Genomic DNA, 14,611 nt, shown 5'->3' with positions numbered 1-14,611 from the left:
GATCTGCTTGAAGGATGCCAGGGCTGCGAGAGAAGGGGAATGGAGACCGTGAAATGCAGAGTGAGGCGGAGGGCTTCTGAGCCGGACAGAGCCAGTACCATGGTTGCCAGGGGTCAGCCACTGTCCAAGCAGTTGCCCAGATCAAATGACACCCTCCCAGGCCATGAGACTCTCTCTGGCTTGGGGAACACCCCACCACTCAGAGCCCCAGGTACAAAACACTATCGGCTGCTGACCAAGCATGCTTACATCCTTTTTTCTCTCACTTGTTTTCAGAGGCCCATGCCAGTTTCCAGTGATTTTGTATAACTTAAAATGTTACTTACATTAATATAGAATGGGTTTCTTTATTAAGTGAATTAATAAATGTTTTAAAATTCTGTTTTAATTTCAAATATGGTGAATACCGATGAAAATAACCTACATACACAGAAAATCTTTGGGGTCTTCAATAATTTTAGGAGTGTAAAGGAATCCTCACACACACAGAAAAAGAAAAACATTTGGAGGCACAAGCGTCAGGGTACACAGTAATTGCGCAGTAAGTGTTTAATAAATTAATAGTAGTATCTCCTCCTTTACACCAGGGCACGAACGTCTCACATTCTAGACCAAGGTCATTCGTTCTTAGCTCTGTTTAACGCATGCCGGTTTACAAGGTTTGTGGGATTGATGAAAGAGAACTCCCCTTTGGTCCACTCGTGGCCCCGCCCCGGCTCCGCCCCCAGCCCCGTCCGGCCCCGCCCCGCTGCGCGGGGCGCCCCCTGCCGCCCGCCGCGGAACCCTGGGGCCGTTCGCCACACCCCCTAGTTTCTGTCGGCCCACAGGGCGTTGCCTGTGCCTTTAATTGGCATGTACCAAGTCTTTCCAGGATACATTATCTCCCTGAGTCCCAGACGTTAGGAATCACGGGTCGGTGATGCGGTAGGAGGGAATGTGGAGACAGTGTTGTATTTTGGGGGCGCTCTGGGCCGACAGGGAGCTGGAAGCGGCCCCGGGCCGAGGCGCGCCCTTGCGGCCCTCCCCACCGCGCGTCGTAGTCCAGTCCCAAGATGGCGGCCACCATGAAGAAGGCGGTGAGTGGGGCGCTCGAGGTGCGGGATGCTCGGGCGGCCGGCGGAGGTCGGCCTCCGGGGGCCGGGCGCGGGCTGCCTGGGGTGTGCAGCTCTGAGGCCCGGCGTGGGGCCCGAGGCCGAGCCCACCGGCCCTGAGAGCGGCCCCGCGGCGAGGCCTCCCCGCGCCCGGCGCCCTGGACGTCTTCCCGGGCCCCCCGGCCGGCCGAGGCGGGGCAGCCGGGCCGGGACCCTCGGGAAGCTCTGGGTCGCCTCTCGCGGTGCTGGGGACGGCCGTGGAGAGCCTGTGGACCCGGCGGCCCACGCCTTGTCCTTGCGGGGGTGAGAAGCCGGAGGTCCCATTGACTGCCATTGGCCGTCACCGCTGGGCATTTTACCTGGGTTGTCACATTTAACCCTCGCAAGCCCACAAGCGTGGGTGCTGCTGGTACCGTCCTTTGCGCGGAAGGAAGCCGAGGCCCAGAGAGGTGGAGTCACCTGCCCAAGGTCACGCAGCTGTAAGGAGCGGATCAGGACCCTGCATCCCCAGGCAATTTGACCCCAGAGCCCCTGTGTGTAGCCCTGAGCCGCCCGCATCCACACTCGATGTCTCTGTGCTTCCAGGCTAAAACTCTATATATGGAGGATAGACGATAGGCCAGGGCCCAGAAGCCGTCTGTTTATTATCTCTGGTCCTCCCAGCAACTTAGCAGACGGTTTCCTCCCATTTTACAGATGGAGAAACATAACAGAGATTAGTGGCCTCAAAATGACTCAGCTAATAAGCAGAGCTGGAGTGCAGACCCAGTCTTTATTCTGTTTTTCCTAAAGCCCACCTTTTATTCTACTAAGCACGCTGAATTCCTGTTCACAGCTTGTAACTCACCGAGTCTACCCAGATGCTTGAAAGTATCTAGAAAGAAGACAAATAAAACGGGGAGGGGCAAGGACATAATAACATCTGATCGTTACTGAGGCTTCACTTTTTATTGTGTGCTAGGCACAGCTCTAAGCGAGTTGTATACGTTATTTTAACCTTACACGCTTTTTAGAGAGAGACTGCTTTGCTCCTTATTTTACGGATGAGGCAACTGAAGCATAGAGGCAAAGGTAGGATTTAAATGAGCACAACCATTGTGATTCTAGAGCATTTTTAACCTCTGTGGTGTCTGATGAGTGTCCCCCGGCTAAAGGGATTTGCTGGCGTCATTCAACTTCAAATTCCTTCGCTCTCCTACTCAGCAATATGCATAGTCTGAGCCAATTGCTTCTATTGTGGGGTGCTAAAACCAGGACCGCCCCAGGCACACCAGGATGAGTTGTGCACTCTATTGGCCTGCCGTCCACAAATTCTTATTGAGTACTACCGGAGTAGGGTTCAGGGTCATGGTGACTCTGGGGAGTCTGAAACTTTGGAAGATTTACTCCACCTCTGTTTTGTATTTAAGTTGGGCGCTTTGTCGGGGCACCTGGATGGTGCAGTTGGTTAAGCGTCTGACTTCTGCTCAGGTTCATGGGTTCGAGTCCCGCGACGGGCTCTGTGCTGACAGCTCGGAGCCTGGAGCCTGCTTTGGACTCTGTGTCTCCCTCTCTTCTGGCCCTCCTCCATTCACGCTCTGTCTCTCGTTCGTAAATAAACGGTAAAAAAATAAGTAAGTAAATCGGGCGCTTTGTGAGGTATGATCTTTAATTCCATAGGAGATACTAGTTGTAGGCTCTCCCCTCCCCCACTTGACAGAAGTGGTAACTGAAGCGCGGGGAGATGAAGTAAACGTAGAAAAACGATTTCACCCTTGGACTCGGCAAAATTTTTGATTACCAACACATTTTCATGCATTCAGCAAACTTTCTGAGCATGTAATGTGTCACAGTTTCAGTTGGAGGTGATAAGCAGCGATAGCAGCAGTGATGTTTTTATCCCCTTATCCTCATAGCCCTTGTAGAACTTCTGTTCTGGGGGAGGGGCAGGCATTACTCAGTAGCCCTCCGGAAAACTGTAAAATTTCCAACTCTGCTAAGACCCATGAGAGAAAGGACTTGTGACATGAGGGCTGGAGGGAGTCTGTTTTGTGAGCAGAGAAGGCTTTGGTGAGAAAGTGTGGTCTAGGCGATGGCATAGGGGGGGAAGGGAAAGTTGGAAAGGCATGAGGTGTTGTGGAGGGAGAGCATCACTTGCAGAGACCCTGAGTGTGTTTAGAGAGAGGGTGGCCAGGGAGGCCTGGGCGGCTCAGTTGGTTCGTGTCCGAACTCTCGATTTCGGCTCAGGTCACGATCTCACGGTTCTTGGGTTCCAGTCCCGCGTTGGGTTCTGCACTGACAGTGCGGAGCCTACTTGGGATTCTCTCCCTCTCTCTCTCTCTGCTTCTCCCTCCTCCCTCTCAAAAATAAATACACTTGAAAAAAGAAAGAAAGAAAGAGTGGCTAGAGCAATAGAGAATTGGGGGAGGTCGAGCCAAGATGGTAAATGAACATATCCAGGGGTGGAGGGGTGGCCAGAACGTGAAGGATTTTCTTTGTCTTAGTAAGACTGGCCTGATAGATGCAGCAGCCTCCTGCAGGTGTTTTCCAGTGCCGGGAGCACTCTGGTCGGTGACCTGCGTGTGCAGTGTGGCCCTCTGCCCACCCTGGGATCAAACAGGCATGCCAGTGAGTGAGTGTGAAATATCATAGGGACTGTCCTTTGAATTTAGTAAAAACTGCTCACAATTTGGAGTGCTTGACATTTACGTTTACATCCCAACGGGTCACGGCTTTTCTGGTGAAAATGTTTAGGTGAGGTGATTCAATCCTCCCCTCTCCAAAAGGTCTGCTTTCCAAGACCTGGTTCCTGGCCATCAGCTGGGAACTGAGTGTGTTCGATTTCTGTCTCTGATCCTGAGTACAGATGGCCCCTCCCTGGAGAGGCCATCTTTGACCTCCCTACCTAAAGAAGCCCCCTTCACTCCTTAGCCCCCAACACTTCCAACCCCTGAACTGGTTTACTTTCCCCATCACATGTGTCATTATCATCTAGCATTATCTTGTTCACCTCGCTTTTTGCCCACCTCCTTCGCGAGAATGTAAGCTTGCAGGTGTTCAGGAGGGTAGGACTATGGTGGCTCTCTTCACTGTGCCCGGCATGTAGGAAACATTTACCACATAGCTGTTAGATAGATGACTGTAAGCATGAAAAGTGAATAAAAATAGGAAGCGAAACTCTGTCTTGGGGACTTGGTAGACACCTTTACAAAACAAAAATAAAGGCAGACTGAAATCGGCCAGAATTGCCTTCTAGGTTTTTCGAATACCGATGGACTCACCTGTCAGTGCACATTCTGCTGGTAATAGCCAAACTCGGTGTGGGGCGAGACTGAGTGTGGTTCACTTGCCTCACATAATCCCACAAGATGCTGATTCTCAAGAAGAGGGTCTAGGGAATTTTAATTTCCACTTTTCATCTTCAGTAGTCATATTTCTCCCTGGAGTAGCAGGATTTTCTTCTAGATCCTTGTGTCTTTTTCCTGTGTAATGATTTTTTGGTAAGCATTATTCAGGAAACAGAGCACTTAGCTATCATTTGTTGAAAGGTGATTCTGTCCACAGGCCCTGTGCTAGTTGCTCATTTTATCACTCATGCGAGGTAGGAACCACCTTCCCCATTTTATAGATAACCCTGAGATGGCTACAGAAAATTGACTCATTTGTCCAAGTTCCTGCTTGCTGGGATTTGAATCCATTGTTACTATCTCTGTGGATTTAAATCCATTGTTACCACCACTCTGTGCCGCCTCAAATAAAGCATAAGTCCTTCCTCTTTGGGTTCTCATGACTTTGTGAGCAGCAGTGAGTACATCTGGCTTCTCTTAAAGCAGAAGTCCCTAACCTTTGGGGGTGTGAATCCCTTTGAGGATCTGAGGAAAGCTGCGAAGTCCCAGAGGAATGTGCATCCGGTATGTGCCACGCTGCATACAATTTCAGGGGGTAAATGGACTTCCTGGTGTCTGGGGATCTCCAGTGTAGAATTTGCCCCTCCCTGCCACAATGAAGCTTCAAGCAGTGTAGGAGTGTTCTAGAACAGTGAGATGAAAACAGAAGCCACTGCTATTAGTCATGGAAGGTGCTGAGTTCTCACTTTTTGCTGTAAACAGAACTCCACTGGGTGGCTTACAGATTACACACTGACCTCACGCTGCCTCACTCACCACCTGTAGCCCTTAACGCCGGTGAAAAAAACCACCGTTAAGGAAATGGACTCTAGGCCCCAAGTACATTCTGGGGGCTACTGTGTGGTGAGACCACAATAGGAAGCGCCTGCTTTGGAAAAACAGCCAAATTCCTCCACAACTTTTCAGAAACTGTATGTGAGTCTGATCAAGCATGATTTACATTTAAATTCAGAAACTATATTAGCCTCCATTGTGCATCAGGCCAGCCCTGTGGTAGTTGCTTTCACGGGAATAACCCCGTGAAAACCTCAGGATGACAAATGTGTCTATAAATACATATTCACGTTTTCAGGGGCTCAGTGTTTCAACTCAGCAGGCAAGCAGGAACTCTAGAATTCTCCGCGCCCTGTTTGCTTTGGGAATTGGTAGTTCTCATGTAGGCAAAATAACTTGAAGGCCAAGATATCTGAATATGGACTTTGCTTCTGTAGTGTAGCCCCGTGTTTCCCAATTTCCATATTCCTAAAAATCACGCACAAAGTTGAATATTCAAAGTTATATGTATTGTGATGGAGAGGATTTGTTCAAGATGTCCTCTGGGTCTCTGATGCTGAGCCTGATGCATGAGAAACTGTGGTGTGGTTAGAGCCCGGGACGGGGAAGGGCTGAGTTCTAGGCTTCTTCCTTGACATTCTGTCCACTGGGCTCCAGTCTTGCTTGACACAACAGGTTGACTTTCTACCTCTGGAGAAATCAAAGTGCGCACCTCTTGGGGCACCGGGTGGCTCAGTCGATGGTGTCTGACTCTTCATTTCATCTCAGGTCGTGATCTCACAGCTTGTGGGATGCAGCCCTACCTTGGGCTCTGCACTGATAGCACGGAGCCTGCTGGGGATTCTCTCTTTCTCTGCCTCCTCTGCATGCTTGCACTCTCTCTGTCTCTCTGTCTCTCTCTCTCTCTCTCTCTCAAAATTAATAAATAAACATTAAAAACAACAAAAAAAGCATACACCTCTTATGTGACTGGTCATGAGAAACCAGGTAAAAGGATGAGGTGTGGTTGTTGTGAATCCTCACCAAAGAGCAAAAATAATCCTTGCTGAAAGGCCCACGCTCTCCCTCTCTCTCCTTCCCTCTCTCCCCCCTCATTTACCTTGTAATCCAGTGTTCTTATTCCTATTTTATAAATGAGGGGAAACTCTAGGGAGAGTGTGGTATTTAAATATTTTTTTTTTTTTTTTTTTTTTTAACATATGGTCCTCCTTTGGGAATCTGGTGAAAGTCGAGGACTTCTTGCTGCCTCTTCCAACTGTGCATGATCACGTGCCCACACACATTTTCACCCTTTAATTTCTGAGAGCTCGAGGACCTGTCTGGACCCGGAGTCAACTTACTTGGGTTGAAATCCAGTTCCACCACTTACTGGCCGTGTGACTTTGGGAAAATTACCTACCCTCTCTGTGCCACACTTTCTCCATCTGTAAAATAGTGCTACTTCCTGATGGTCCTACTTGTTAAGATTTATTGGAGGATTAACAGTGATGATAAACTTCAGAAAGTTCTTGGCACACGGTGAGAGCTCAATAAATGTTAGCTGTTATTTTTATGATTTTATAGATTGTCATCTAAGTACTCTAATTTTCAAATTTAATCACTAAATATTTTTAAACGTTTGATTTTAATCATGTTATATATATAGTACATTACACCTCATTCTCTTTTAAAAATTAAAAAAAAATTTTTTTTAATGTTTATTTCTGAGAGAGGGAGACAGGCAGAGCGTGAGTGTGGAGGGGCAGAGAGAGAGGAGATACAGAATCCGAAGCAGGCTCCAGGCTCCGAGCTGTCAGCACAGAGCCCGATGTAGGGTTCAAACTCACCAACTGTGAGATCATGACCTGAGCCGAAGTTGGATGCTTAACTGACTGAGCCACCCAGGTGCCCCCTTTTTAAAACATTTTTTTAAATGTTTATTTTGACAGAGATAGTGTGTGTGTGTGTGTGTGTGTGTGTGTGTGTGTGTGCATGCACGTAAGCAGGGGAGGGGCAGAGAGAGAAGGAGAGAGAGAATCCCAGGCAGCCTCTGCACTGTCAGCGCAGAGCCTGATGTGGGGCTGGAACTCACAAACCAGTAGGATCATGACCTGCGCTGAAATCAAGAGTCGGACACTTAACCGACTGAGCCACCCAGGTGCCCCTCATTCTTCATTAAGGTATGTAAAAGCTTTTGCATTAAAAGAAACATAATTTGGGGGCACCTGGGTGGCAGTCAGTTAAGTGTCCGACTCTTGATTTCTCATCAGGTCATGACCACATGGTTTGTGAGATCGAGCCTCACATGTGGCTCTGCTCTGACAGTGGAACCTGCTTGGGATTCTCTCTCTCCCTCTCTGTCTGCCCCTCCCCTGCTCATGCACACATGCTCGCACCCTCTCTCTCTCTCTCTCGCTCTCGCTCGCTTTCAAAATAAGTAAACACTTAAAAAAATAAAAGAAACATAATTTTTACTCTGTGTGGAATATAGCCGCTGAGATGCATAGTAACCTTCTTGCCAGTATGTCATCTGTGCTAAACAGAGACTCAGATTTCTGATAGCCTCAGTAAGCTTAGGCAGGTTTTAAGTCTGAGAGAAGAAACTGGTGTGAGGCATTTGCCAGAGTTCGTTACCACATCATCTTTGCTCTCTGGTGTATCTTGATGACAAATGTTCTAACTCGAGAAATTGTGCTCCAGGCCAAAGTTGGCTGACTTGATTTAGGACTTACTCCTAATTGTTGTTTATATATGAAGTGTTTTTGTAGCTTAGGTATCATTCTGTAGGATGTCAGAAGAGATCATAGATGTATGAACAAATCTTTTTTTTTTATTCAGAGAGAGGGCGAGAGGGGCAGGGGGCGGGGAGAGAGAATCTTAAGCAGGCTCCATGTTTAGCATGGAGCCCAACATGGGGCTCGATCCCACAACCCCGGGCTTTTGACTTGAGCCAAAATCAAGAGTCGGACGCTCAACCAGTTGCCCCAGATGTATGAACAAATCTTGAGCTCGTGGAGCAAACAAGTATAACGCCTGTGTTTGTGATTTTCTGTACCTCTTGTGGTTCTCGACTGTATGAGGGCAAATGGTTTATTGAGTTGTTTCAGAGTTCATATAAAAAACCAACCTATACCTTCTCCCTTAAAATTAATTCTACAAAAAATTAAACATTTTTTTTTTCAGGCTGCAGAAGACGTCAACGTTACTTTTGAAGATCAACAAAAGATAAACAAATTTGCACGGAATACGAGTAGAATCACAGAGCTGAAGGAGGAAATAGAAGTAAAGAAGGTAGTGAAGAAACGTATCTTATTTAAGGAAGGAAAAGGTCTTTAGACTACAGCTTTTAAAACTGAACTCGGTAGTATGTGATTATATTTCCCTGGGCTCTGTGTCGCAGATGACGCGATCCACTCTAGTCAGTTTAAGAAGAAAGACCTCGCTTGAGGGGCGTGTGAGCACTTAGAGGTCGTTGAGGGTATGAGCCGGGGCCGGGGCTCCAGGAGCAGGTCCGGGAACGGCGTCTCCGAGAACGCGGCCGGTGATCCCGGAACCAGCCGCCTCCCTCCCCAGGGGAAGCTGCCCGGCAGATCACTGGGTTGCCACCCCCCGTCCCTGCCCGCCTGCGCGACAGGCCCGGGCCCAGCCTCTCCTCGTGGGGCCCTCCGCGCGCAAGTCCAGTTCGGGTGCATTTGATTGGTGGAATTTGAGTTATTACCGCTTTCATCCTATTATCAGGCAAGGCTGCGAAGTGCAGGTGTGTTTTGTTTTTACTCTACCGAGGGAGGCAGAATTCCCAAAGTGGAAACTCTTAGGGTAGGAGACACTTTGAGTGGCCACGGGTACCCGCTGCCCAGCACCAGTGCGTGTTCTGGAAACACCGCTCTGGAAATCGCTAGAGCTCGGTGTAGGAGTTCGCTTTTCAGCGCTTGCTTCCTTATGAAACGCCCTCTAAAACTGTAAGAAAGTCTTCGGTTCGTGTAAGAATACCTTTGTGAAAGGATCTCTCCCGGAGCTGGTGTCCCCAGATTAAAATGGGCCGTTTCAGCTTCTATCAGGGAATTTTGAGTGCGCTTTTCATGGCTGTTTCCTTTTGTGTGTATAGAAACAACTCCAAAATTTAGAAGATGCCTGTGAGGACATCATGCTTGCGGATGATGATTGCTTAATGATACCCTATCAAATTGGTGATGTTTTCATTAGCCATTCTCAAGAAGAAACACAGGAAATGTTAGAAGAAGCGAAGGTATGTTGAAGTCTCTCCCTGGGCGAGGGAGTCTAGTTCTTTTTTTTTTTTTTTTTTAATTTTTTTTTTTTTAACGTTTATTTATCTTTGAGACAGAGAGAGACAGAGCATGAGTCGGGGAGGGTCAGAGAGCGAGGGAGACACAGAATCCGAAACAGGCTCCAGGCTCCGAGCGGTCAGCACAGAGCCCGACGCGGGGCTCGAACCCACCGACCGTGAGATCATGACCTGAGCCGAAGTCGGACGCTTAACCGACCGAGCCCCCCGGGCGCCCCGAGTCTAGCTCTTAAGTCAGGGTGTGTGTTGCTATACGGACCACGTTAATTCCAGGCGTCAGGGAACGGCAGCTGCGAGGGGACGCTCCGGGGGTTCTTCCAGCGTCCCGGGCATGCTCCGAAAGCCTGGCGGGCGTGATTGCGTTCAATGCTAACAAGGGCTCTGAGAAGTAGGGACCACGCATCCCAATTTAGAATTGAGGGGTAGAGGCTGGGGAAGGTCATGGACTCATTCAGGGGGACACGGAGGGAGTGGCCTTTTGACTGCAGAACCCGTGCTCTAACCAACTGTGTGGAAACTGTAGAATATGATAAGGGAGACAGCGGCAATCACCCGGAATCCCATTTCCCGGAGATAATCATCCTTAATTAACATTTTCATATAGTTCTTTCATGTTCTCACCTTCTCTTTTCTCTGGGTAGGTTTGCTTCACATTTTGCCCAGTTCTAAATCCGGTTCTATTTAACGTTCCTTTGTCCAGCAGAAAGTCATCAGGGGCCTGCTCTGGGCCACACACACATGCTTTAAAAACAACATTTTTGATGACTGTTTCACATCATGCTGGTGGACACTGTCCACTTGTTTCCAGTATCTTCCCACAGTCATGTTATAATGAGCATTCTTACACTTGAGGCTTTTTCACATTTAGGAAATTCTTTTAAGGAAATGATCAGACACATGTCATTACTGAGTCAGAGTATGGATTTATTGACTCTTAAGGCATTTGAGATACGGTATGAAATTAGTTTCCAGTTCACATGCCCTCCACCCGTCTATGAGAAGAACAATCACATTGTGCATATGAGAAGCTGATAGAAATCAAACGTTTCCTAATTCTTCTGAAGTTTGCTTAATCAGTCCAGATATTATTTAAAATGTTAGTCCCCCTTCTTCAAATGTCACAGAAAGCAAAACTTCCTCTGAATTAAACCCACATTTAATAAACCTGTGGGAAGAACCAACCCTTTTACTCTAGAATTTTCCACGCAGAAACATTGATGTCTCCTCTTGGGTTTAAATCTTCTCTTTCGTAGTAAAATTTTATAATTCTGTTCCTTGTTAATCACCCTGAAATAGTCTTGCTGGATGTATTTCAAGATAGTTTATCGTTTGTGTCCACTGCTCTGAACATACTGTCCTCCCTCTCCCCGCAGGTACTGAACCTTTATTTGGTCATTCATACATTCATTCATTCATTCATTCATGCATTCATTCCAGAAGTATTTGTGGACTGCTTACCCTCTATCGGGTTCTGCCATGGAGCAGGGCATGGGGTTTTGGGGGGCGGGGGGTGGAGGGAGGACAGGGAAACCACGAAACATGCCTGGTTCCTGCCTGCACAGAGTGTGTAGTGTAAATGGAAAGAGGAAGTTCAACAAGTCAAACTACTAACAAGCGGGAGGCCGTGTGGGGAGAGAGGCGGCCGGAGGACCGGGTCTGGCGTGGGCATCAGGGCCAGGAGGGGGTCCCTGGCAAAGGGGTGAAGCAGCTCTACAGTAAGTGGGTATTCTCTGGAAAGGAGGACGGGATGTTCCAGACGGATGCGGGGTGGTCGTGTGTGGATGGTCCTAAAACGATCACGGCACAAAAATACAAGTAAGAGTTTAATTTGCTGGAGATTTGGGAACATCCGAAATCATGGCCACATCTTAAAGAACTCTGTCTGTCAAGTTGAATGAATTGACTTTATTTTAGCAGGGGTCAGCGAACATCCTGTGCGGGCCGGGCAGCAGGTATCTGAGGCTTTGTGGGCCACCTGGGCCCTGTCGCAGCTGCCACGGGAGCAGGGAGTGTCCGTGCACGCCCGTGGTGGTGCTCCAGTAAAGCTGTGCCAACGAGCGTCAGGCTAGATCTGGCCCGGGGACTGGTTTCTGCTCTCCCGGCCCAAGGCAAAGGGGAGCCTTTCGCGGGGGGGGGGGGGGTTTAAGAAATGTGCAATAATGTGGTAGGGTCTGCGATTTTAAAATAATTTCCTTGCATGTTACAATTTCATTCATGAACTAGGTTTTCTGGGTAGAGGAGTTTCATCTCCTTTCTCTTTCTTACCGCCGTGGTTCTCAGACTTGTAGCAGGCATCGGGGTCACCCAGAGGGCTTGTGGACAATTTCAGTCACCGAAATCCCAAGAATCTCTCGATCAGGAGGCCTGGAGTGCGGCCCCGGAATTTGTTTCCAACAAGTTTCCAAGTGATCCGGGGGCCATACTTTGAGATTCATTGGCCAGATTTCTAAAAGAATAACATTGAAATAGTGCAGGGGAACAAGGGAAGAATGCCCAGTACTGACAGAGTTTCTTGGTCATGTTTAAGGAGAACTCCTTTTTTTTTGATCCTGGCCAGGAAGGAACTTCTCATATTCCATGCATTTCATGTGGGCGGCGCTGATCTGTTTCATGAATGAGGCACCCACTACTGCTGTCTCTCAAAGTCTAGCTCCAGGAGCCTTGCAGTTAGTGAAAATTTCTGCGAGCTTTTGACTATAAGTTGTTCTTCTAAATTACTGGTGGTAGTGTGAATTTCTGTCATTTCTTCTCGTTTCGTAGTTATTTTGGGGGGACGTTGGAAGAGGCTGGGTCAGAAGCGAGGCCTTTGATAAACTGTTTACCAGAAGTGTTTGTAATAGAGGCTCTTCCTTTATTAGGATATGACAATTTAGGAATTAATTTTCTTTTATCAATTTTGTGTTTTAAATCAGCAAAAACTGAGGAAACAGGCTTGATGTATTCTATAATAAGCAAATATAAATCATGAATTAAAAATAGCTGCATTCAGACTTTTGGTTTAGATTTAATTATCAGTGTCACTTAGCTGCCTATCCAAGTTTAGAAAGTTTTTGACCTAGAAATCTTCCCCTATGTTACTTCATCTACAGACGCTCAGAAACCATCCGTTGAATAGAATTAATTTAAACAACTTATTTTTTCCAGAAAAATTTGCAAGAAGAAATTGACGCCCTAGAAGCCAGAGTGGAATCAATTCAGCGGGTGTTAGCAGATTTGAAAGTTCAGTTATATGCAAAATTCGGGAGCAACATAAACCTCGAAGCTGATGACAGTTAAACATTTTATAATACTTTTTTTTTAATTTGTTTAATAAACTTGAATATTGTTTAAAATGATAATTTCCCTTCTTCAAATGATATGGAAAGCAAAATTTTCTTTTTTTAAAATTTTCATTTATTTAATGGAAACTTGCCTATTTTCACATGTCTTGCTTATTTATTTTATATTTTTAAAAGAAGACAGTATTCATCTATGTATTTTGCATAACGATTCTATCAAGTGTAGGGGCTTTATGTCATGTTATTAAAATTGGTTGAGCAACCTTTCATGTTTCTATATTATTTAGAATATTTGGTGCAATTTTTATTTGTAAGGAAATTCAGCCGTTGGGTCATATTGCTTACATACGTCTCTTCCAGTTTGTATTTGGAGGTGGCTGAAGACTACAGAAAGATCCCGTCCTACGTCCGACTACTAACTTCACCACCGAAACTTTGTCCTCTGCTGAATGTACATATTTCATTTAAATATACGTAGTACATGTCGTATCTAGACATAACGTATTTCACGTGTCTGTTATGTAAATGTCGGTGTCCTAGACCTTGGTGAAAGAACCAGACGGTGCTGAGACCTGCTGGGGCATGTTGTGCCGCGTACATGGAACAGAATGCCAGAAGAATGTTTCAGAAACCAAGAAATGTACCAGGAGGAAGGACTATTTAGCGTTTTTTTTTTTTATTATTTGTTTTAGACTTTGTGATAGAGCATTGTAATTAATTGGGCTTATACTGGCAATGGTGTGGAAGTTCAGGAGCTAGGTGGTTACAGGTAAGGCTTTTTTCTTAACCGGTACATTTATCCCTTGCTGCTCCCCCCACCGCCCCCAAGATACACGTTTTGGATTTGGAAGACCTAAATTTTATTAACTTACCAGCAGATGGCACTGACACACCAAAATACCAAGGGCAGGATCATAATACAAAAATGAGGCTATTTCTAGGATTAGATATACATAATTTCAGAGGTGCTGTCACTTGTTCACCTTCAAGGCTAAACGTTGATACGCCAGGTGTCGGTTAAATATTTAGACGCGATTCAGGCTTAACGATGAAATACGTTCATTCTAAGATTCTTTAAGACACAAAGGCAGACTTTTAAATTGGTGCAAAATGTTCCCAAACGGTGATAATTCAGATTCTAGAAAATGATTCTTACAAGGATATTTTTTCTCGCATGCATGTGGTTAGTGCTCAGTTAGAGGGGTAAGACTAGAGGCGTGTGTCAGTCAGGCCGTAGCAGGAGGTAACAAGCACACTCCGCGAAGTTTGAGGACGCTTTCGCCGAGATTCCCAGGGTGGAGGGTAACCACGAGGAGGGTTGTGTACCGTCAGAGGCCAGAGGAGGGAGCAGCCACGCCCTTCACTCTGGAACTCGGGGAAAGGGTGCCTTCATCTGAAGTGGGACACAGCTAGCCTGCGACCTCCCTGCAGTGACAGAGCTGGGAGACCAGGCGGTCGGCCTCGTTCTTGCTCCAAAACCCAGCTGGTGCCCACCATTGGCCAAACCCAACTGGGATGGGGAGGTAGTTCGTCGGATTCCATCTTTCTCAGAGCTGGAGAGGGGTGGCGAACAGATGTATCTGGAAGGCCCACAGAGACACAGCACAGGAGGGTGGCTATAGCTGGGCCATTTAGAAATTTTAACAACGAAGGCTTACCGCACTCGTGCCAGAAATTGAATTATGTAACTGACCAGGACTTAAAAAAATCTTGTGAGCACAGGAACAAGTAAGCCTAATACGAGAAAACCCTCTAACATTGGGGATGAGGGTCAGGGGAGATCAATATATATCGTTGCTA

At 47.0% G+C, this 14,611-nt stretch overlaps 1 protein-coding gene across 1 annotated transcript; it reads left to right on the top strand.

Annotated features, from left to right (window-relative positions):
- Positions 1–823: 823 nt before the first annotated feature.
- On the top strand, positions 824–13,075 carry PFDN4 (prefoldin subunit 4). The gene is made up of 4 exons (XM_027046608.2): positions 824–1,076; positions 8,414–8,521; positions 9,336–9,476; positions 12,678–13,075. Exons 1-4 carry the CDS (start codon positions 1,053–1,055, stop codon positions 12,807–12,809), a joined length of 405 nt encoding a protein of 134 aa, XP_026902409.1. The 5' UTR covers positions 824–1,052; the 3' UTR covers positions 12,810–13,075.
- The last annotated feature ends 1,536 nt before the right edge of the window (positions 13,076–14,611 follow it).

The sequence above is a fragment of the Acinonyx jubatus genome, chromosome A3 (genome assembly GCF_027475565.1).
Source record: "Acinonyx jubatus isolate Ajub_Pintada_27869175 chromosome A3, VMU_Ajub_asm_v1.0, whole genome shotgun sequence".
Lineage (NCBI taxonomy): Eukaryota > Metazoa > Chordata > Mammalia > Carnivora > Felidae > Acinonyx > Acinonyx jubatus.
Note: the sequence above shows the minus strand (reverse complement) of the source record. Positions and strands in the feature narration are given on the sequence as shown.